General features: G+C 37.5%; 5 protein-coding genes across 5 annotated transcripts; all 5 read left to right on the top strand.

Moving 5' to 3' along the window:
• The first annotated feature begins 51 nt into the window (after nt 1-51).
• Nucleotides 52-1,955, top strand: LOC114529416 (uncharacterized protein C8orf74 homolog). The gene is made up of 3 exons (XM_028551224.1): nt 52-604; nt 885-1,186; nt 1,571-1,955. Exons 1-3 carry the CDS (start codon nt 301-303, stop codon nt 1,889-1,891), a joined length of 927 nt encoding a protein of 308 aa, XP_028407025.1. The 5' UTR covers nt 52-300; the 3' UTR covers nt 1,892-1,955.
• Nucleotides 1,956-2,194: 239 nt separating this feature from the next.
• Nucleotides 2,195-5,869, top strand: LOC114529402 (peptidyl-prolyl cis-trans isomerase FKBP8-like). Its single transcript, XM_028551200.1, has 11 exons — nt 2,195-2,758; nt 3,066-3,213; nt 3,484-3,571; nt 3,814-3,936; nt 4,049-4,123; nt 4,251-4,284; nt 4,368-4,424; nt 4,586-4,675; nt 4,779-4,856; nt 4,979-5,104; nt 5,381-5,869. The coding sequence occupies exons 1-11, from the start codon at nt 2,255-2,257 to the stop codon at nt 5,462-5,464; spliced, it is 1,407 nt and encodes a 468-aa protein (XP_028407001.1). The 5' UTR covers nt 2,195-2,254; the 3' UTR covers nt 5,465-5,869.
• A 191-nt stretch (nt 5,870-6,060) lies between these two features.
• On the top strand, nt 6,061-10,459 carry LOC114529500 (ubiquitin-associated protein 1-like). The gene is made up of 7 exons (XM_028551314.1): nt 6,061-6,326; nt 6,618-6,688; nt 7,112-7,168; nt 7,556-8,542; nt 8,625-8,819; nt 8,924-9,022; nt 9,599-10,459. Exons 1-7 carry the CDS (start codon nt 6,308-6,310, stop codon nt 9,728-9,730), a joined length of 1,560 nt encoding a protein of 519 aa, XP_028407115.1. The 5' UTR covers nt 6,061-6,307; the 3' UTR covers nt 9,731-10,459.
• Nucleotides 10,460-10,827: 368 nt separating this feature from the next.
• Nucleotides 10,828-12,369, top strand: LOC114529433 (histidine triad nucleotide-binding protein 1-like). Its single transcript, XM_028551238.1, has 3 exons — nt 10,828-10,935; nt 11,403-11,507; nt 12,056-12,369. The coding sequence occupies exons 1-3, from the start codon at nt 10,852-10,854 to the stop codon at nt 12,218-12,220; spliced, it is 354 nt and encodes a 117-aa protein (XP_028407039.1). The 5' UTR covers nt 10,828-10,851; the 3' UTR covers nt 12,221-12,369.
• Nucleotides 12,370-12,869: 500 nt separating this feature from the next.
• Nucleotides 12,870-22,734, top strand: LOC114529297 (neprilysin-4-like). The gene is made up of 18 exons (XM_028551053.1): nt 12,870-13,529; nt 13,629-13,682; nt 13,943-14,059; nt 14,524-14,601; nt 14,711-14,838; nt 15,013-15,217; nt 15,702-15,800; nt 15,885-15,962; nt 16,225-16,328; nt 16,506-16,564; nt 16,651-16,705; nt 16,779-16,846; nt 16,955-17,094; nt 17,441-17,506; nt 17,603-17,698; nt 17,878-17,954; nt 18,645-18,765; nt 22,649-22,734. The coding sequence occupies exons 1-17, from the start codon at nt 12,870-12,872 to the stop codon at nt 18,742-18,744; spliced, it is 2,184 nt and encodes a 727-aa protein (XP_028406854.1). The 3' UTR covers nt 18,745-18,765; nt 22,649-22,734.
• The last annotated feature ends 169 nt before the right edge of the window (nt 22,735-22,903 follow it).

Raw genomic sequence — 22,903 nt, 5'->3', positions numbered from 1 at the left:
ATTAGCATTTAATCATATTGCGACGAGAACAATCATTTGTGGTGATCAATCACACGGCATTACAGCAAATGACTTTCAGGTTTCAGCGGTGAATGAAACGATAGCTGTATCGCCCCCCTGAACTCCATAAAGACAGAAATGTCGCTAGAGATTAGACAGTGAGAAGGACGGGGGGTTCTTCCTATGGGGCGTGTTCACCGGGGTCGGGAGAGACTTGAAAAGTCTGCTGAACTCTATGCAAAATTGGATCCAAAAATTTGAATGCAGAATTTACAACTCCAGTTCTCGTATTGAGGTCGTATGCACAATGTCGTTGAGGAAACGTCATGTAAGGAAACTAAAACTTCAAGTGTAAAAATGGCGTCACTTTCAGAAGAGAACATAAAAAGCCTTTATCGTTGCCGAAATAAAATTGAACGGCGCAAAGTTCTGGCAACTATTTTGAACTGTACATCGTGCGATGATGACGAAGATGATATGAAGACATCAATTTTGCTGGACTATTATACAGAGAGTGTTAATTTCGCATCTGAAGGCGGTTACTCATGGCAACAAGGTCTCGCTGTTTTTGAACTTATGAAAGAACTACTCGATAGTACCCTAGGTAAGTGTACTGGTTGTTGAATTTAACAATTTTAATTATGCTTTGGGTTCCTATATGAACGTGCTCTAATAAAAGGGAAGTACTTCGTGTTTACATGATATACAATTTTAATGATAGTATCTCTTTACATATGATAAAAATTATCTGGTATGCATGGTGATTTTCAGAATGGTTATTGGTAATCAGTATACATGGTGAATTTGTGTATGCACATTTTGAGTATGCATGATAGTATGGTGTGATCTAAAACTTATCTTCATGTAATAATCTTCAAATTTAGATCAACCACTGTTGCAAGCGACTCTGCAATTCAAAACAATTCTCCAGAACTACACGACAGTGTTTACTGCTCAGAGACTAACGGGTGTTGTCGACTTTGTATTCTCTTATTTCTTCAATCACTTTCACTTGTACAAGTTTGTCTTCACGAATGAACGAGATATTGACAAGAGTACTGCTCACCTCCATGTTGAAACACCACCACAAGACTTACCGCCGCTTAAAACTGGGATGGAAAAGTCAGAATGGGAACGTCAACAAGTTTTAAAACAATTGGAGGACCAACATATAAAAAATATAATGGTTTGTGCCTTTGTTTGCAATGTTTCCTAATTACCAGTTTAAACTCGTTTTGAACTCACACATGCGCATAACTTACAAAAACGCCCAACCGACGTCCATGATATAATTGTGGACAACTTCAATTTGGCATTTGCATTCCCAGCTCTGGATTAAAATCTCCGGCAGAATTAGAACCCTCGCCTGGTGCTTTAGGCTGGCTCAGAGAAAAATCTCCAAGAAAACAACAAACAGGAACAGTAAAAAATCTTGTGTGGAGGCACCTCTACCCCACTGTGGTCCACCCTCTTCATTTGTCTCGAAAGCCCCCTTCCCCACATGTTTTACGTTGTATGCACTCTAAAATTTTCAAACCTCCCTAATGCCATTGTCTCGCTACAATTAAAGGAAAAACAGTTGCAGCTTGACTCTGAAGTTGAGAGACTTCAGTTGCTGGTTCATGAGAAACTGTTGCTTCTCAACACGGAGAAACCAATCACGACAGAGGACTTGAATGACATTGTCAAAGAGACGGTCAAAATGTACGTAGCTTCTGCTGGATCCACCATCCAGCATTTGATCCAGGAAAGCGAAGAAAATATTGCTTACGAGTTTGAAAAGACAGCAATGGAGCAGAAAACGCAAGGTGCTAGCACACCGTCTAAGAAAACAAGGTCTCCTCAGTCTGGTAAAAAGAAAGGAAAAGCAGCAAAGTCTGTTAAAGGGTGATCATTTACATTTTAATAACAATTTTGAAGGTGTTCTTATGCTGATGTTAATATATTTCTTTGTAAATAATTTAGATAATTTATATTTATTGTATAAAAAAACGTATTATCACATATTATGGATGTCAGTCTGTCATAAAATTTCCAGAAAAGAGCTTTTTTGAGTTTATCCAGGGACCAGGATAGCACTACAGTTCAGTCATTATTATAGATCAGTGGGTTTAGTTGATATTTACATGATGGGTTACATGTAGTTCTCATGGTTTTACAACCGCTCGTGGGTAGTTGGGTAGTTGCACGGGCGCAACACAAACATTGAAAAGAAAGATTCTAAGAAAAACGAAAATTTCGCTTTTTACTGCCTATGGATTCAACGGTAGAAAACGCCGAGAAAAGTGCCGATTCCTTAAATGAACAGTCGAGAAAAAGTGCTGAAGTTCTTGCAGAGGAACACGGTGAAATAATATCCGAAGGTGGAGATGAACACGCTTCAGATGCGCCCAAAAATTTGGATGGAATGTCCAGTTCCGAAGTGAAGGTAGACTCTGACACTCAAACGTCCGGGAGAAATGAAGAAAATACGGAGGAAGAAGCCGTTGAAGTTGTGGAAATCGAGGAAAAGGTTATAATAGAGACGGTAGACGAAGGAAAACACGTAGAAGAAAGTCCCACGAATGCTGAAGAGGAGAGGTTAAATATAACAGAGACAATAGAAACGATAGATTTGCCGTCAGAAGATGAGACTGTGACTCCTGCGAGTGAGCCTTCGTCCTTAGAAAGACAAGGGGAACCTGCCGAGCTGCCACAGGAAGCAAAAAAGCAAGATGAGTGGACAGATTTATTGGGAAATGGTCTATTGAGAAAGAAGGTAAGTATAGGAGTTGCATGATGCAATAAGCTTGTTATATTGTGCTTTGTATGTACCATCTTGTACAAGCATATTATTAATCTATTATTATTAGCTAGGATTAGGGTTTAGGATTAGGATTAACCTAAGCCTAAGACTGGTCTAAAACCTGGTCTGAAAGACCAAACTCATGTATTTAGGATTAGGATTAACCTAATCTTAACCCTAAACCTGGTTTCAAGAATTAAATTCATGTATTTAGGATTTATATTATTGTATTACTATGAATTTGAACATAAACAAGTTCTGATCATGGTAATTTTGCCAGGTCATCCAAGCTGGTAAGGATGGCGGCTCTCGACCTGCGGCTGGTCAAGAAGTTTGCATCAAGACTGAAGGAATGTTGCCTAACGGCGATAGGTTTGATTTAAATGAAGAGTTAAAGTTTATCATTGGAGATGGAGATGTTGTTACAGGTGGGTTAATAATTGTTAAATTTTGAAATTTGATGCGTGAAAATACCAATAATTTCATTCCATTAGTGACGTTGATGTGCATTTAAAATTTGTGATGAAAGTATGCTATGAAAATATGTGATGGAAATATTCTTTGCATTATGATTAAGCACCATTGATATACTGTACTTAGATACCATTACTTTTTGGAGGAAAGAAGCCTTTATTCCTGTCCTAAACAGAATACGCAGCTATGCAGGCTAATTAATGGTCAGTAAATATAATTTTTAGCATTGGATTTGTGTGTCCCGTCTATGGTGGAAAATGAGATTTGCGAGTTGGTGGCTGCAGCAAGATTTGCTTATGGTGAACTTGGAAGGTATGCTGTAGTATTTTTGTTTTTAGTTTATGAACTGTGCTTGTTAACTAGCTAGTATACCAATGCTTAATTACAAAACAAACACCATATACCCATACTTTCCACAAAAATGTTCAACCAACACTCTTATATATTTGGCCAAGTGTGTAGGAGGTTAACAGATTGCTTTAATAATCATTGATTAGATACTAGTTGGCATGTTCCAGTTTATTTTTTGGCTCGTTATTTTTCTCAAAAAATAGAGAGGACGATGATGAAGGTGATGTTCCACCAGACGCTGAAGTGACTTTCAAATTGGAACTCTTGAGTATAATGCCAGGCCCTGACATTGCGAATCTGACAGATGAACAAAGAATTAACCTTGGGTATGTGTGTTATTTAAATTGTTGCAAATTTCAATAATATTTTCTCTTTGGGTCTTCCAATACAACTATATGCAAACCTTGAACTTAACTTGGTGTTTATTTTTGTTGTTAGTGATGAAAAACGAGAGCGTGGAAATTATTTATTCAGAAGAGATGAATATTCCCTTGCAGTCCATTCTTATACAAGGTGAGAATGTTTAGCACTCCAGGAACTACAATAAAGCTGGTCATTTATCATTCTCTAGCCTTACTACCTGTTAGCCAAATCAACCCACCTCTTCATCCTATTAAAGATCTGTTTTTTTTCTCACTAGAGCTTTGAAGTACTTGGGAGCATCAACTTCTGAAGTAATTTGTTCATGGCATTGTATTTTGCTGTTGTTTTGACTGGAATAAATCTCACAGCTTTGCTATTTGAATTGCATTTACAGCCGATTGTTGAACTCAAAATAAAGTGTTGGAACAACATATCAGCTTCTCATTTGAAGGTAAGAAGGCTAGAGTATGGTAGGTTCATTTTGGTGGTAAACTGTCTAGTGACTTCTGGTGTATTGTTGCTTAGCTAGTGGGGTGATGATTGTAACCAATTTGCTTGCATGTTTCATTGAAGTTCTCCCAGGAATCGTTGTATATTTGTTTACATACACAGGTCAAGGAATATGCAGATGCGAAAAAAGCCTGTGATTCTGTCTTAGAAGTGGATCCTGATAATGTGAAAGCTTTATTTCGAAAAGGAAAGGTTTGTATGAATAAAATTATTTCAGCAACTGTCTCTTTTATAATCTATGTAGACTGATTTGTATTGAACAGAATAATGGAGAACATGTTGCACTGTTTTACAGGTTTTATATGCACAAGGTGAATACGAAGAGTCTGTGGAGCTTTTGAGAAAAGCAAATACCTTAGATCCAGATAATAGGGTTGGTAAAATATTACTTACATGAAATACTATGGTTAACACGGAGAAGTGCAAGCAGCTAGCCTTTAAAACAATGAATATTGGAGAACAGGGAGATTTTCAAAACGTTTTCATTTCTTTCAGTTAATAAGAAAAGAACTGTACATAGTCAGACAAAAATTTGATGACTCTAGGGAGAAAGAGCGAAGCATGTATCAAAGAATGGTCAGCGGTTTCTCTGGTAATGCAGAGGCAGACGCTAGCAGCACGGTAAGTAATTTTGTGAATGTTTGTAGACAAGCTCTATTTTTGGGTTCATCAAATTGTTGTTTGATTGAGTCAAAACAATGGATGAGAGTTGGGAGTGATCAAGTTTAGAAACAATATGATCTCACTAAAGAACCATTATTGTTTGGAAATCATTCTTATACCATAAACATAACAGTTTTTTCTTGTTAAATCCACTACTTGTGGCAATATCCATGTTCAATGACTTCCATCCTCTTGGATAAGATTTAGCACAACACCTATTCTTCTGTTTTGTAGTTTTTCACCTGGCCTGTTATCCTGGGTGCCACCGGTATCGTCATAGGTGGTGTGGTTGCCGCCCTGTGGCTATCAAGACATTGATCTGCTTCCTTGCCACAATGCTGTCTGACTCTGCCTAAGGCACAGCCGAGGCAATGACTTTGACATCTGAGATTTCCCTTTGTGGTCCAGAAGATATTACAGTCTGTGTTTATGATGTTTTGGGCTTTGTTTAATGGACACTAAATGAAACTGAATTTCAGTATTTTAGGGACACTCATTAGGGCCATTTATACGAGTGAAAATAAGCCGCGGCCTAAATAAGCCGCGGCTTAAATAAGTCGCGAAGAACTCGTATAAACGGTTTATTTACAATTAGCCGCGGCTTATTTAAGCCTAGGCTTCAACCCTGGGCTTATTTTAGCCGCGGCTTGCGAACAAAATGACCGTTTATACGAGCCCTTCACGACTTATTTAAGCCGCGGCTTATTTAGGCCGCGGCTTATTTTCACTCGTATAAATAGCCCTATTGTTGGCTATTCCTAATTAAAATGAAAGAAATAGATTTCTAGTGCCAATTCCTATCTATTGTTTTTGCCTAATAATAAAATCCGCCCACAGTTGCTATAACTGATTTCTTCAAAATATTTATTTGGGTTGCTGTGCCATGGTAACCTTTTGGTAACCTTTCTCTAAAAGGGGCTCTTACCTATATATACGCCTACAGCCGAGTATGAATCGACAATGTCCGAATATGAGTCGACAAAATCCGCTGACATTGGCGAGGAGGGTGACATCATTGAACTTTAATAAATACAGTGCATCAAATCTTGATCAAAAAGGACTTTATTTATACGTAAATATCTCAAACGTTTTTAGTCGTTTTGTCAATCTGAAGCGAAAATGGGATAAAATAAGACCTATTTTCAATCCACACGAGCAATCATGCAACGATCAACTAGCAGTGAGTTTTTATAAACCTTTTCATACAAGTATAAAGTGACATTTTTTGTCAACATAGCTAATCATAACAGCTGTACGTAACTAATCGGGCAAACCCTAGATAGTTGTTTTGTACATTCCTTTATTTATTACTTCTGTTTCTCTATTTTATATTAGCCATCGATTTTGTGAGTTTTCGTTTCTGATGTTTTCTTTTTTGTGCCATGTTTATGTGAGACCGTGAGTGAACTTTTCCAGGGAGTGCGTTCTGATTTTTAAAAATAAACCATAGCAATTTTTGTAACCTTTGTAGTTTATGGAAGCTCTTCAGCTTTGCGTGGTGTACAGTTGAAAATTGGAGAAAAATACAAACCTCCAGCGAAGGTGAGGATATATTTGGAGAAAGTCAGAATGTGAGAAAATACTCTTCATGGAACTTCTTTTCCTGTGAACATCCTTGTTTTCACTAGTGTTCACTCATTACCTATTCCTATGAGATTTAACTAGTTTAGCTCACGAAGAACGTCTGATCTTGTAAAATGAAAGTTGTGAAATATTATACTTTATGGGGACTTGTACTTTAACAGTGTGTTTACATACATAGTTTTGTAAACAGGTAAGGTTATGGAACTTCATCAGCTATCAACCGTTGACCTTCAAATTTTCCCTTTCCTTGAGGGTGGGTTTAGCCCCAGTGTCCTGTGTTATATGATAACCCTGCAACGTAACCTGGGATCCTATTTAAATGGGAGAGGAGTTTTAGAATCCAACTGTTCCTAATAGCACATTTATTTTTTATTCCATTAGGTTACCTTGCCAGTTGGTTGGAAAATGAGAGATCCGTCAAGATTGTTGAGTCTTACAGTAAGTTTCTATTTTATCTGTAAGTTAGCAGTTATGTTAACAAACAGAAAGCATAGTTTATGTAAAGTTTGCACATAAGAGGAATTGAAAGAGAATTGCACTAGCATGAAATATTTCAATTCTGAATTAATCAACTCCCCTTAACCATGTTACTCCTGTAACTAAGGCTTGCAACAGAGGGTCAAGTAGGGTGGGGAGGGCAAATACCTAGCACCTAGAGTACTTGGGAGGTGGGCTGAAATCTATTGCAGGTAAATAGATGCCTTTGTTAGTTGTAAGGCAGGGGAGGGGTGTGCCCATCAATTTATTCTGGGGCCTGTGTGTTCTCACCTGCCTTGACTGAAACCTGTGTTTGCTGTGAAATAAAGTTTATCCAAATCTTTTCAGTACGACTTTTCACTGGAGGAAGGAGTCCTCTCAAGAATAAGAGCTGAAAGAGAGGCCAAGGAAAGAATTGAACAGGCTCAGAAAATCAAAGAGCTTCAACAACCAACAGCAAATCCTGTTGTTGCCCACATGGGTGCGGACATCTTGCAACCGACGACCGCAACGACGACAACAACAACAACAAACAGTTTGGATTCAAATAACGATAACAAGCAATTTAATTACAAGGATTTTGAAAACAATACAGACACACCGTTTGAAGATGTTGAATTGCAATCCATAAACAATATGGAAGCTTTGAAAAGCGTTCTACAGCCAGATGTTGCAGCCAATTCTGTGTCTAGTAGCCAGCAACAAGTTCCGCAAGGCATACCCATAAGAGGAAATCCATTTAATCAAACAACATCTTCGAATAGTTTAGAGACAACTTTTCCAATAAGTGGCTCACCAGGACAGACTACTGGTGCTAGTTCATATCCACCTGCATACCCCAATAACCCTGTCAGTACCCAGTCGGGGTTACCCAATTCTAATCCATTTGCAGCTCCGAACTTATTAGGAGACCCAGCCCCACAAGGGGTGATTAGTAATGGAATAGGAGCAGTTTCTACACATGAACAAAAGGTGTCCCACCCGGGAGCAATTAGAGTGCTGCCTACAACACCTGCTCGGCCCCCACCAAGGCGTCCTGCCAGCGTACCCAATGAGAATGTCACCTCTGAAATGATGTCAGCTTTTCCAAGTCACAATGCACTCCCCTCAGCAACTCCAGCTCAAAGGAGGCCCGTCCCCAAACCTCGTACCAAACTTCCCCCGTTGAAAAATGGACCAGAAGTTAGGAAATCAGAGAACTTGCACAGTCCCCCTACATCCCCAGAGGTCGAACCTCATTATGATGTACTTCATTATGATGTCCCGCCTCCTATACCACCTAAAAAGGCCGCACAAAAAAGTCGAGAAATTGAACGCGGGCAAAATTTCTCCGCGGTAAGTGTCACTAGAATATATTGCATTTGATATCTTGTGCTTTAATGAAACTAAAATTTTTTTCAATGAATTTCATTTTCAGGAGGACGCACACTTGGGACGTTTCCCCACGCCTCTTCCGCCTATTTCACCCCCAGAACCCACCTCATCTCCAATCGACCCCCGTGCCACTATGTCTCATGATGAAGTTCAGTTGGTTAATCAAATATCTGACATGGGTTTCCCCCTCGAAAGAGTTGCACGAGCCGTAAGGAACTTGAACGGCAAGGAACGCGAGGTTTGTAATCAAATATTACATGAAGTATTTAACAATTCAGGCGTTCTGATTGGTTTAGCCTCAAAAACTTGATTTTCCTGTTTTTGTTTTTGTTTTCATTCAAGGTGGTTGATTTCCTAATATCAGTGAACGAACTTTGTAACCAAGGATATGATGAAAACGATGTTGAAATGGTTTTAAAGGATAACATTGGCCAAACTAAGGTAAATACTAAAGTGTACAATAGGAAATGCGTTAGATCTTCAAATTCAAAATCACGAACTCCGAACCACGGTTCCCAACCGATCCTCATTGAAACTTAATTCAATTCATTGCTACGAAACATGATCTTTTAAAGGCCTGTCTACACTTGCAATTTTTGTTGCGACTTTATGTGCAATTTTCTTCCTTTGATAGATGGGAATGAATGAATTAGTTACTGATGTTCAAATAAGAGCGCTTATTAATCAGAACATTCCTAACTAATTACTCATTCACATCTATCAAAAGAAGAAAATCGCAGCAAAAATCGCAAGTATAAACGGGCCTTTTATGTGCGGTTTTCTTCTTTTGATAGATGTGAACGAGTAATAAGTTATGAATGCTCCGATGTGTACGAGCTCCTATTTGAACATCCGTAACTAATTCACTCGTTCACATCTATCAAAAGAAGAAAATCGTACTTTTTAAAACTCGCAGCAAAAATCGCAGGTGTAAACGGGTCTTAAGATAGCGATAAAAACATAAAATTCTTGCAGTTTTCATGAAACGTTGACATAGTCGCTTGTCTTGTCTTACAGGCTGTGGAAATTCTGAAGCTTCAACAGCAATTTAGAGTACTTGGTTTTGAAGGAGACAAAGTATTTGAAGCGATAAAAAAATCTGAATGTAATAGAGACAAGGCGTTAGATATTCTCATAAGCGCTGGGTAGGTCACCGAAGAAAAGAATCCCGTAAATGACAAAAATCGCATGATGCTATAGTTGTATATAATAATAATTGAATTAGAGACCAAAGCTATGGAAATTAACAGTGTTTATAACTTAGGCTATGTGCACACGTGTGCCGTTTTGGCAGTGTTTTCAAAGACATTTTAATCTCTTTTATCGCGTTTCGTCGCCTCGTTTTCCCAATTCGAAAGGCCGTTTTCCACTTCAACCGTACCGTAGCGAAACGTAGCGTATCTTATTGTTTTAAAGTCATTAGTCCTGGTCGAATACTTCGGAAAAAAAGAAATACGTTACGTTACGATACGGTTGATGTGGAAAACAGGCCGAAGGGTGTAGCATTCCTGGATTTTAATACACTGAATTAGCCTCCATGCCTCATCGTTAGCCTCATCGTCTGTCGTAAAAAGATCCATTTTAGATGCGTGAAAACGCAAGTGGTAAAAACGTCACCGTGTGCAGTTAGCTTAAGATTCTCAAGTTTTTCAATGAAAATTATTCGCCAGCACAGCTAAAAATATGCCAGTTTGGAAATGGGGGAATAAGAGGATAATGGGAAGTGACAGTTATTATTGTTATAATGTAGTCTTGTGTATACAGTTGTACACGGCAAATGTAAAATTGGCCGTAAGGTCACACTGTCTGACTGGTCAAGATATAGCTGGAATCAGTATTCAATACTAATGAATGACTCTAATGGTCAGAATTTAAACAGAGAAAATAATATAGTATGTCATTGTATAGTGTATATTGTAAGCGAATAGTGCCCTTGAAAACAACTCGCTAGCACTAGCCTCGTAAGAGTGGGGGTGCTTCTTGGGGTGTACGTCGCGGCCTCCTTTCATCCCTATTCCCAAGCACCCCTGCGAGCTTCTTGGCCACTGATCTCTATATATTATCCATCGCAACTCTGGTTTAATTTATAATCAAAGTAATCACCACACAAAGATTACATTCACGATTTTTAACACGAGTTGAATGCAACCTTTGTCAAGCTCTGGTTTCCAGATTAAACCTTTGTTTTTCTAAAAATTGTCTGGAACGAGGCTGCGCAGATTGCCACATTTTTAGACCAATCAGAGCGCTAGATTACATTTAGTCACAACATGGCGGCGGACTCGGGAGATACAATTTTTGGGAAGATCATTCGCAAAGAGATACCATCGGAATTTCTTCACGAAGATGATCAGGTTGGGCAGAGAAGATGAACTTTGATTGTAGAATGTGCATACATGCTTTTCAATTGTTCGATTGCATTCGTTTAATTGTATTATTCTGCTTTTTGTACATCCCCACACCCATCGTGTCCCGTTTATAAAACAAATCACTATCTAAGACTATGGTTAACTGTTTGTTAGAATGTTTTTTTGCTTTTCAATAAAACAAGCAAAGATATGTTTATTTAAAAGTTCTGAAAGGAGGGTGGGAAATTTCCCCAGAAGTTATGTCATGTTTCCTTTCAGTTTCAGTTTGTAACATAGACATATAGTAGTGGGCCAGTGGCTGACCTAAGCTCAGATATAGTCTCCACTCTGAGGACCACGCTGGGAAAATCATAATGGGTTCATTCCTTTGGATTCCTTCAGACATGTTAACCATGTTATGTTATTGACACAAAGTTAAATGAATGAATGACACAAAAATATTATATTTTCAGTGTATTGTGATCAAAGATATCAGCCCCCAGGCACCTGTACATTTATTAATTATTCCAAAGAAGGCAATTATTGGTCTGTCAAAGGCAGAAGAATCTGACGAACAGGTGATGGAAATATTCTGCACTTTTTGCACATATTTTGCAGTGTCTAAGTTCACTTAAAGGCTCAATACAAAGCTCAATTGATCAGGATTTTGACCAAAGATGAAAGAAAAATACTTGCAGAAAAAACACAAAAAATAGCAGCAGGACTTTGAAACTTATTTCATTTACACTTCTTGAAATCTGTGAGTTTCCCGACTTTAAAGTATTGTCAAATCGAAAAACATGAGTGCTCCTCCTTTCAAAATCTAGTTATTTTCAGCTTGTTGAATGATTGAATGGACCTAATGCACTTCGTCAACATTTATGCTTTTCTCAATCCAGCCTCCTTGTGAAATTCATAAGAATCCCAATAAATACTGTTTGAAATAATATAGTCCAGTTGCGCTGTGAGTTCAGTGACTTCAGTGATTGCAAATGCAGAGTTTTTCTGATTCCTAATTCTGAATGCAGAGAGCAGTGTGTATAGCTAGGGCCTGGGGTTGAGGATAAATTCACACCATAGTAAGCATAGGTCAGGTGATTGAACTGTTTATTATTTATAACTTCAGCTTCTAGGTCACCTCTTGTTGGTAGCGAAGAAGGTTGCAGCTGAACAGGGTTTGGACAAAGGTTTTCGTGTTGTGATCAATGATGGTTTTGAGGGTGGGCAGTCTGTTTACCATCTTCATGTTCACGTTCTTGGAAAGCGGCTGCTTGCCTGGCCCCCAGGATAGGGGAGCATATACTTTCTGAACAATTCATGCTGTTTTATCATAGAGTAAATCTGTCAGGTGTAACCTATAAATGTCATTAAAATTTCAGCCTAAATATCGTACAGTGTCTTGTAGTAAACTGCTCAATATTAATATCCTTCATAGTTCAAAATACTCCCAGTCCATGTAACCATAGAATGTAAACAAATTTTGAAACAAAACGAGTGTTACCAACCACTGATTTCCGTAACTTACTCACCAATGACCACCGTAATTGTCATAAGATTTCAATTGTCCGTTCTGGTCCTGAGGACAATTTTCCTAAGACTAATTAAGTGAAAACCAGCCTTCAAAATCTAAAATTTTCTACTTTATTGACCCCATAGTTAAAACTTTTCGTATTTTTATCAATGAAACCCGCACTTTGAGACCTAGATTGTTATGAGCAGTCTTTCATCACTACATTTTTGTAGAAATGCAATCTTTAGTTCTTTACCGACAAACTTTACTTTCCCAACCGGTTGAAACAAGCAGTTTTTTTGAGAAGGAGTTCAAATTAAACGTTAGATGATTTGCAGGTTTTTGGAAAGATGAATAGTGAACCTGCTGAGTTCATTCATACATGAACGATAAATCTTAAACAAAAATACACGTTTTTGAGCAAAACAAAATGGCGGCTGGTCTATCAACATTTATAAAAACACTGATATTTTCAGCGCTTTTCTATCAGTTTGTCCGCTCGCATCCGGTTGTTTACCAGGACGAAGAGATCGAATCAGACCCAAATATTTTGATAAGGGACAAAACTCCGCCCGAAAATAAAGATGAAAATGTCTGCCTTACGGAAGAGTGTGCGTCTATTTCGTCCTCCATCAAAGATGCGATAGACGAGACGGTGAAACCTTGCGATGATTTTTACGACTATGCTTGCGGAGAATGGCTGAAAAAGAACCCAATTCCTAACGGGAAGCTTCAGATATCTGCCTTCACCGAGCTTAGGGACAAAAACAACAAGATCATGCAAGAGTCTTTGGTCCAAGATGACGCTTTAAACGACATTCTTCCTATTAAGAAAGTCCGAACCTTCTTCCAATCTTGTCTAAACGTTAAAGCAATCGATGAACTTGGTAGCGAGCCAATCAAAAAGTATATTAAAGATTTGGATTCGTGGGCCGTTGATAAGAAGGCCGGCTGGGATTCTAAAAATTGGGATGTTTTTGAGACCTTGAAGAAAATTCAAAAGCGATATACCTCGACAAATTTATTTTTCACTGTTGAAAGTGTTCCAGATCCGTTGAGAAATGAAACGAAAGGTCGCCATATATTTATGGTAATAACTCTGTTTGACGTAGTTTCATCAACCAACCGTTCCAGTTATGTATGTATGCTATTCATAAATTATAAACAAAATTCATTTGTAATTTTTCAGATCGACAAAGCTCCGTTAGATCTTCACCCAATGTTTTTCCTTGTCAGCCCAAAGGTAAGCTTTAACTGACGTCGGTAAATAAGCTCTTGCATGGTCGATGTTGCATCTTATAGCTTGACACCGCAGGAATTGTGTTTATGAAAATTCAACCCGAAAATCTAATAACGGGTTCATAATTGTGCATTTCTGTATCGCTATCAAAGAGAATATACTATTGAATAACTTTAAAAAGTTCATCATAAACCTCTGATAGCTGTGAAATATACATGAAATATACATGTATCACTGAGGAATTTTTGTATTTGCATCTTCAGATAGTTCGTCTGTTGTTTAATTATATGACAAACGTGACTCATCTGACAGGAGTGGACCATGACTTTGCCAAAGAATCTATGAAAGATGTTATCAAATTCGAGGCTGCTTTAGCAATGGTAAAATTGAGTTAGTTTACGTTTCCTCTTGTAGTAACACCTATTGATCCTTACTGCATCTCCTGGAAAAACAGTTTAGAACTGATAGAGCTATCCAGTATAAATAAAGTTAGTTTAGTTTAGATTTCTTCCTGTAGTAACACTAGATCAATAAGAGATATGATCCTTACTGGATCAGTCTAGGAAGAACAGTTTAGAACTGATAGAGCTATCCAGTATAAATAAAGTTAGTTTAGTTTAGATTTCTTCCTGTAGTTACATTAGATCAATAAGAGATGATCTTTACTGGACCTCTAGGAAGAACAGTTTAGATAAAGCTGGTTTAGTTCAGATTTCTTCTGTAGTAAAACTGGATCAATAAGAGACGATCCTTATACCGCCTCTCTATAGGAAGAACATTCTAGAACCTATGGGGCTATCCAGTCTAACGTTTGTCTAAATCTTTTTTATTTGTACATTTCTAGCTTTCGTTTAATAAGGGTAAGGTGGGAAAACATTACGCGCGTGTTCCAATCAGGAAATTAGAAAAATCAATTCCTCAGGTATAGGGAATACTTTTTTACTTAATTATTATAAAATGATTACTGAAAATCTCATTGAATGTCGTTTTGTGATTTGTTTTATGTATTATACAACATTTATCGTGTATAGTTCCCGTGGTTCGACCATCTCAAGAGTCTTGTTCATCCGAACAAAATCACGCGTGATGATCCAATTTTGATCCTGGCGACCCCATATCTGCCGACAATTTTCAAGCTTCTTAAGAAAACAGACAAACGGTTCGTATATCTTTTGCTGACTCATTTTTCATGACGTTTCAAAGGAGTTTGAATAAGATTGGCCGTGTTACAACACCAGAGTGAAGATAATAAATACCTGCCCATGACTATAGTGTTAGACGGCAAAACTCAAATGAAGGAGTGGTGATAATATACGATGTTTTGTATTTCCAGAGTTCTATCAAACTTTATGGTTTGGCGAATGATCAAAAGTTATGTCCCAATGCTGGGGAATGATTTCCGGAGGATGTACAGTCAGTTAAAGGGAGTGAGGGAATCCCGCGCGGAAACTTGTTATTCCTACACCAGCAAAATTCTCAGTAATTTACTTGGATCGCTGTTTATCAGGAAACGATTCTCGCCCAAAGTGAAATCAGATGTAAGTGAGGAGATGTTCCGTTTCATTCGGTTCTGTTTTGTTCTTCAACTTCTTCTTCGATCCGTTCCGTTCCGTTCTGTTCTAATCTGTTCAGTTTCGTAACTTTCGTTTCATTCGGTTCTGTTTCGTTCTTCTCCGTTCCGTTCTAATCTGTTCAGTTTCGTTTTATTCTGTTTCTTTCTTCTTCGTTCTGATCTGTTCTGTTTCGTTCTTCTCCGTTCCGTTCTGTTCTGTTTTATTCCGTTTTATTTCGTTCCGTTTCTTTGTGGTTCGTTCCGTTGCGTTTGGTTTCGTTCTGTTCCGTTTTGTTCTGCTCTGTCCAGTTTAATTCCGCTCCGTGTATAGTAAACATTACTTAATGCAACCGGACTAACTGGTATTTTGACATTTATACAACCCATTTGACATTTTCAAGCATTCAAAATTCTTTAAATATATTTAGTTGTAATATCTGATATGTAGTTGTCCGACTTCTGTACTTAAGGTGCAAGAGATGATGAACGATATTGTCCAAGCTTTCAAAGACAACGCACAATATGAAACTTGGTTAAGTGGAAAAAGTAGAAAAGCTGTTGAGATGAAGGTAAGTGCATGAAGTTTTCGAGAGACGAGCTAAGAGCGTAGATACTGTTTGCAAACATCAGGCTAAACTTTTCGCTCTTTTTAGCTTAAAAATGTTTTGTCAAAAGTGGGCTATCCTGATTACCTCTGGAACGAACAAGATCTAAATCTTAAATATGAAAATGTAAGAAATAAATTTTGTCATTTTTACGTTTATGATTTTAACAGGAAATCAGTTAGGTGCAATTTTCTTCTTTCGATGCATGAAAAAGAGTGGCTCAGGTATAAAGGTTTAGATAGGGTACTGATGAACCCGCGGGCTTCTCATAACTCACTCATTCCCATCTATCAGAAGAAGGAATTCATATCTCAAAATGAAAGCGAAGACGACTTCGTCCACGCATGAATTTGGATAACCGGGTTGTTTTGTCTCTGTTTCTCTATAGCTTGATATCCAAACTGATCAATGGTTCCAAAATGTAGTGAATTCCCAGAAATATTTGAATTTCATGGAACTTCATAATGTCGGAACAATAGTTGACAAAAAGCAGTAAGTCTAATCATGTCTAATCCATTGCTTCTCAAACGTGTTAACTGGTGTTAACTGCATGCACTCGCCATTTTGCGAAAAGTAGTCCTCCTGTAGTAACACTGGATCATTAAGAGATGATCGGTTTAAAAATAGGTACGTTAATGGTTAAACCTAATAAGACGATCTCTTTAATAGCTGGATTGCTCCTCCACAAATGGTCAATGCTTTCTACGTTCTTACAAGGAATGAGATCGGTTGGTAGCATAATTGTATTAAATCCACACAAAATATTTTCTACAAATAGTGAAATCTAATGTGAAGTTTCCACGCGTTTGTTTAGTGATTCCCGCTGGTATATTGCAGGAGCCATTCTTTTACTCTGGATCAATTCCCAAGTAAGAGGAATACCTTCTCATATGAATGAATGTTAAAGTAAATAGGGAATAAAGGTCCACCATATATTTTCAGGGCTTTGAGTTACGGCGCTGTGGGCCACGTTTTGGGTCATGAATTGACCCATGGTTTTGATGACTCTGGTAATGTTCATCATATTTCTTGATTGAATCCATGAATCGTGTGATCCTTACTGGACCTCTAGGAAGAACAGTTTAGAACTATTTTTCTTTGAAATTTCGTCGTTGCAGGAAGATCATTTAATAAGTTTGGAAAGAAAGTCTTTTTTAACGAAACTGGTTGGAGTAAAATTTCTGACAAAAACTTCAAGAAAGAAGCAAAGTGTCTGGTGAAACAGTTCAGCCAATATAAAGTGTTAGGAAAACATCACGTAAGTATTGGCTGTCTGGATGACGAGGAAATCATTCAGGATTCATTTCAGTGGAATGAATCGGTGGATTTTGATTATATGAATGAGGATTGATTAAGGTTCACACTTTACTGGATTGCCATCGAAACAGGTCAAATTTTGAAGTTAATAAAAGACAATGAAGATTTTTAATGTCCGCGAGACACGAACAAATATACCAAATCTATCAAAATGATAAGCATTTGCTGATTTGCTAAACATGCTAGATTCATAACGACGAACGAAGATGTCGGGACGAGCGAATCCGGTAGCGTGTGAACTACTTTGCTGTGAAACATTCTTCAATCGTTTCCTTCGAAATTTTCAGGTTAATGGTAAGATGACTCTAGGTGAAAACATAGCTGATGCCGGCGGTCTAAAGTTGGCTTATAATGTAAGTAAATATGGCAGTTCCTATAGAGTTACAGTGATCCTTTATTCACAGTACAATCAAACGACATGGTCGTATATAATTATATTGCTTGTTCAGGCTTATCATCGCTGGATCAACGATCACGGTAAAGAAAAGGTTTTACCGGATTTGGATATGAACAGCGACGAGTTATTTTTCATCGGTTTTGCACAGGTATATTATGACACTTTGCGTATGGAATTTACTGAATCTACGCTCTAGAATGAGGCTGTTAATGTGTGTAGTACGACAACCTGACCACTAGCGTTGATGTGTGAATTAAATCACATGCTCCAAGAGTAGTTTATCGCATCTATCTGATTGTATGATCCCTCTTCTGTTCGCTTTAATAGAAAAGCTGCGCAAATACTTCAAAGGTTGGCCAGTTTATGGCTGTACACGATGATGATCACGCTCCAGCAAAATTCAGGTCAGTGACCCGACTGTTCTTCATAGAGGTCCAGTAAGGATCATCTCTTATTGATCCAGTGTTACTACAGGAGGAAATCTAAACTAAACTAACTTTATTTATACTGGATAACTCTATCAGTTCTAAACTGTTCTTCCTAGAGGTCCAGTAAGGATCGTCTCTTATTGATCCAGTGTTACTACAGGAGGAAACCTAAACTAAACTAACTTTATTTATACTGGATATCTCTATCAGTTCTAAACTGTTCTTCCTAGAGGTCCAGTAAGGATCATCTCTTATTGATCCAGTGTTACTACAGGAGGAAACCTAAACTAAACTAACTTTATTTATACTGGATAGCTCTATCAGTTCCAAACTGTTCTTCCTAGAGGTCCAGTAAGGATCATCATCTCTTATTGATTCAGTGTTACTACAGGAGGAAACCTAAACTAAACTAACTTTATTTATACTGGATAACTCTATCAGTTCTAAACTGTTCTTCCTAGAGGTCCAGTAAGGTCCTGTGTTACTGCAGGAGGAAACCTAAACTAAACTAACTTTATTCCGACAATTAGGATTGAAACGTCAATCTCCTTTTTCTATCTAATTCGATTTAATTTCCCGTTAGAAGCGAGTAAACAGATCGATGTTTGAGTTTTCGTGCGTTGTTCAAACACTGCATTTATCATTCATTCTCATGTCTTCATACAGGGTAAATGGAGCTCTTTCGAATATGCCTGAATTTTCCAAAACATTCAATTGTCCAGCAAACAGCAAAATGAATCCAAAGACAAAATGCGACGTCTGGTAATTACATATAGGAAATATGCAGGTGATGATCTATAATTCGTTTCCATCTATTTCTTATATTTCTAGTGCTACTATTTACTAATGGAGGAAACCTAAACTAAACTAACTTTATTTATACTGGATAGCTCTATCAGTTCTAAACTGTTCTTCCTAGAGGTCCAGTAAGGATCATCTCTTATTGATCCAGTGTTACTACAGGAGGAAACCTGAACTAAACTAACTTTATTTATACTGGATAAAGCACTATCAGTTTCAAACTGTTCCTCTTTGAGTCTATAGAAAGGATGATCTCAATTAATCTATAGTATCACTAAAAGAGGAAACCTAAACTAAATGAACGGTGTCCATAGGTTAGCGTAAATAATCTACACCAATTTCAGTATTGCATGCATGCATCCATCGCTTTAGTTCATGAATAGAAATTTTGTCTATCGTATACTGCTCAAGCTAACAAATATCGCATTTCGTTACGTTCAACTAAATAAACTTCCATGTACAATTAATGTAATTAACTTTTGATCACATTGTTATTACTGAAGAAGATATTGTCAACAGAATATATTTATGCAAATAACTTGCTAAATATTCATATGTTATGTTAAAGTCGAATTAGACGCGAATAATTTCATTTGGAAAAGCTGCATAGCTTTTAGTTGAGGCAGAAATACATGAAACAGACTATTTGTGGTTTAGTTTAGTTTTTTGGAAAGTTTTACTTGTTTAAACTGTTCTTTCTACACGTTTACGTATCAACTGCTTACTATGATCCAAGTGTCCTAAATAGCTCTGGGATTCTTTGTCACAGCGCATACTAAATGCACGTTAAACCTTCCACTATAACAATATAATATCATTTGGTTTAATCGTCTTTTTGGATATCAACTCGCATTGCTGGAGCCAGTAAAATTACTGTTAGATAATGAAATCAATCTTTGGAATTGATCTCTAAAAGCATTCGGATATCAATAAACTACACGGGGCTTTACTTTCAGATCACGCGACGTATGTTTATATTGCCCTCTCTTCCCTTCTGACAAACGAAAAAGCTGTGCAAATTAGGTTGATAGGCCGAAAGACTAAAGTCCAATCACTACTATTAAGTAGTAATTGATCGAGATTCGTATTTATAGTGCTTCGCAGACTCTTCGGTGTCAATATTGCAAAATTTACATGACAATCGTACATTCATTGAGAAACAGCTGCTGGTTAGAGTATGCATATCTATATATATTCAGGAAGCGACTCGGCTTCAACACACTCCATTTCTGACCAGGGCCCGTCGGTGAATCAAGTTGAACGGCAGGAGCAAGTTATAGTATATAAAAAAAGCGAAAGGCCAAAAGCAAACGCTTGTTAATTCGTGTGGTGTCTTGTGCGACACCTTCAACCGAATACACCTCGATTGTTTTTGAAGTGTTCTTTCTCAATACACTGGTGAGTCAGGCAAGCTTGTGTTATTAATTAGATGTTAGTTCACAACATAACGTGTGAATTTGTTAGGCATATACAAATGTACGTTAAAATATGCAAGCGCGTAATAATTCTGGTATCCGCTGTAGTGTAGCACTGGATTGTGCGTTTTCTATGTGACACATTTTCTCCCTCGAATAATTTTCTGACAGTTTTTGTTTTTACATAGCAGTAAAAATATAGCTTTTATAGAATATCTAGACTTCTGGGAAACCAAATTGAGCTGCCTAAGATTTCATGTTTTCCAGCCAAACGGCACTTCTCTTTGTCTAAATCTGATTTTGAAAACCGTATACTTCGTGGCATTTCTTTCCTAGCCTTATACGAAGTAAAATTCTTTATTAAAATCATCATCACATCGTTCAAAGACTTCAAAACGCCATTTGTGAGTTTGTTACCCATGTAAGTAAAACACAATAATCGACGTTTTGACCATGTTATCAGCAAGATTTAAATTGCGAAAGATTAAGATGTTGAAAAAAATATATTGCAAGCAAAAAATTGAAAATTAAGTCATCAAACTATATACAATCTGAAAAGATTGCTAAATCGTAGATCCTTTCCTCAGCAGGACGCCGGTATCCAAGGCTGCAAATATCTCAGAACTGATAGAACTATCGAGTATAAATAAATTTAGTTTAGTTTAGGTTTCCTCCTGTAGTAACACTGGATCAATAAGAGATGATCCTTACTGGACCTCTAGGAAGAACAGTTTAGAACTGATAAAGCTATCCAGTATAAATAAAGTTAGTTTAGTTTAGGTTTCTTCCTGTAGTAACACTGGATCAATAAGAAATGATCCTTACTGGACCTCTAGGAAGAACAGTTTAGAACTGATAGAGCTATCCAGTGTAAATAAAGTTAGTTTAGTTTAGGTTTCCTCCTGTAGTAACACTGGAACAATAAGAGATGATCCTTACTGGACCTCTAGGAAGAACAGTTTAGAACTGATAGAACTGATAGAGCTATCCAGTATAAATAAAGTTAGTTTAGTTTAGGTTTCCTCCTGTAGTAAAACTGGATCAATAAGAGATGATCCTTACTGGACCTCTAGGAAGAACAGTTTAGAACTGATAGAGCTATCCAGTGTAAATAAAATGAGTTAAGTTTAGGTTTCTTCCTGTAGTAATATTAGATCAGCGCTATATTCGTGAAAAAAAAAATAGCTGAGCCCGAAGATCAGTCCCTATTCAAAAATTTTTTCTTTGACTTTGTTATTCTTCGATATTGACCATTGACGTATTTTATCTCCTGTTTTCTCCAGCACTTGTGTAGCCCATATCTTCCATTTATCTAAATTGCTCTCTTGACGAGTGTCCCAAAGGAAATGTGATAGTTGGTTTGAGTAAAAAAAACACTCCACGTAAACAAGCCCATATTAGGCGACTTCAAAACGGGTTTTCTCGCCTATTTTATGCGCAATATTATTTTCCTGTCTTTTTTGACGAGATACGTGATCTATGTTAAAATATAAACATTTGGCGTGGGAAAAAGACAGATGATTAATGCGACTTCAGCTATCATCAGTTGTTTATGAAGATATTTTGATATTGCTATTTTTTTTATGCCAACAAATAGCTTAGTTTAGAGTGGCATGTTTATCCTCTCTAGCCGAAGTTCAAGTCTTCGAGCGTTGATTTGAATTTGGATAATTATAGACTCCACCGATACACCAGTCTTTCCGCTGACTGTTCTTCCTAGAGGTCCAGTAAGGATCATCTCTTACTGACCCAGTGTTACTACAGGAGGAAACCTAAACTAAACTAGCTTTATTTATACTGGATAGCTCTATCAGTTCTAAACTGTTCTTCCTAGAGGTCCAGTAAGGATCATCTCTTATTGATCCAGTGTTACTACAGGAGGAAACCTAAACTAAACTAACTTTATTTATACTGGATAGCTCTATCAGTTCTAAACTGTTCTTCCTAGAGGTCCATCAGTTAGCTCTAACAGTTCTAAAATGACACGTACACTAACCACTGTAACAAGAAACACAACTATGGAAAACAATAGAACAAGAGCACCTGCAACGTATATTAAAATCAAATTAACGCTATATGTGCCCGGAAATTTGATAACATGAATTATCACGATTAATATAATTAGCAGAGAAGTCCGCCTATCGCTTCTCTCAGCTAGCATGAACACCTGACCAATGAAAAAGAATCCTAACTGGACCTCTGGGAAAAACAATTTACAACTAGATAAAATGAAGATAGGTTTCTTCCTGAATCAATAAGAGATGATCCTTACTCAGCCTCTAGGAATCCTTATTGCACCTCCGGAAGAACAGTTTTCCTTCAGGAAAAAGACTGAAAGAGTATTCAGTATAAATATTTTGTCTAGCTTAGGTTGGCTGCAAGAATTTAGCAGTGTTGCAAATGATGTGTTAACACCGCCAGAATTAATGTGGTATTTCTCAAATTTTGTTTCAGTTGTTACAGAAGTATTTTTTATCACAATCTCTGCTGAAAGCACACTAAAATTTGGTCGCCATAAAAAGCTATGAGCAATAAAGAAAGGGTCAACATATCAGATTTGAATGGAACGACACTGCCTGAACATGGTTTCGACCCGGAGTTCCACCCAGCGCTGATGGTGATCGCGGTGCTGGTCATAACCTCCAATTTACTAGTCATGGTGCTGTTCTCCACCAATGAAAAGCTTCGCAAGGGCGGGAAACTTTTGCT

This window comes from Dendronephthya gigantea, unplaced genomic scaffold (genome assembly GCF_004324835.1).
Source record: "Dendronephthya gigantea isolate DGI-Jeju-01 unplaced genomic scaffold, DenGig_1.0 000056F, whole genome shotgun sequence".
In the NCBI taxonomy this organism is placed as follows: domain Eukaryota; kingdom Metazoa; phylum Cnidaria; class Anthozoa; order Malacalcyonacea; family Nephtheidae; genus Dendronephthya; species Dendronephthya gigantea.
This window is presented reverse-complemented; position numbering and strand designations above follow the sequence as displayed.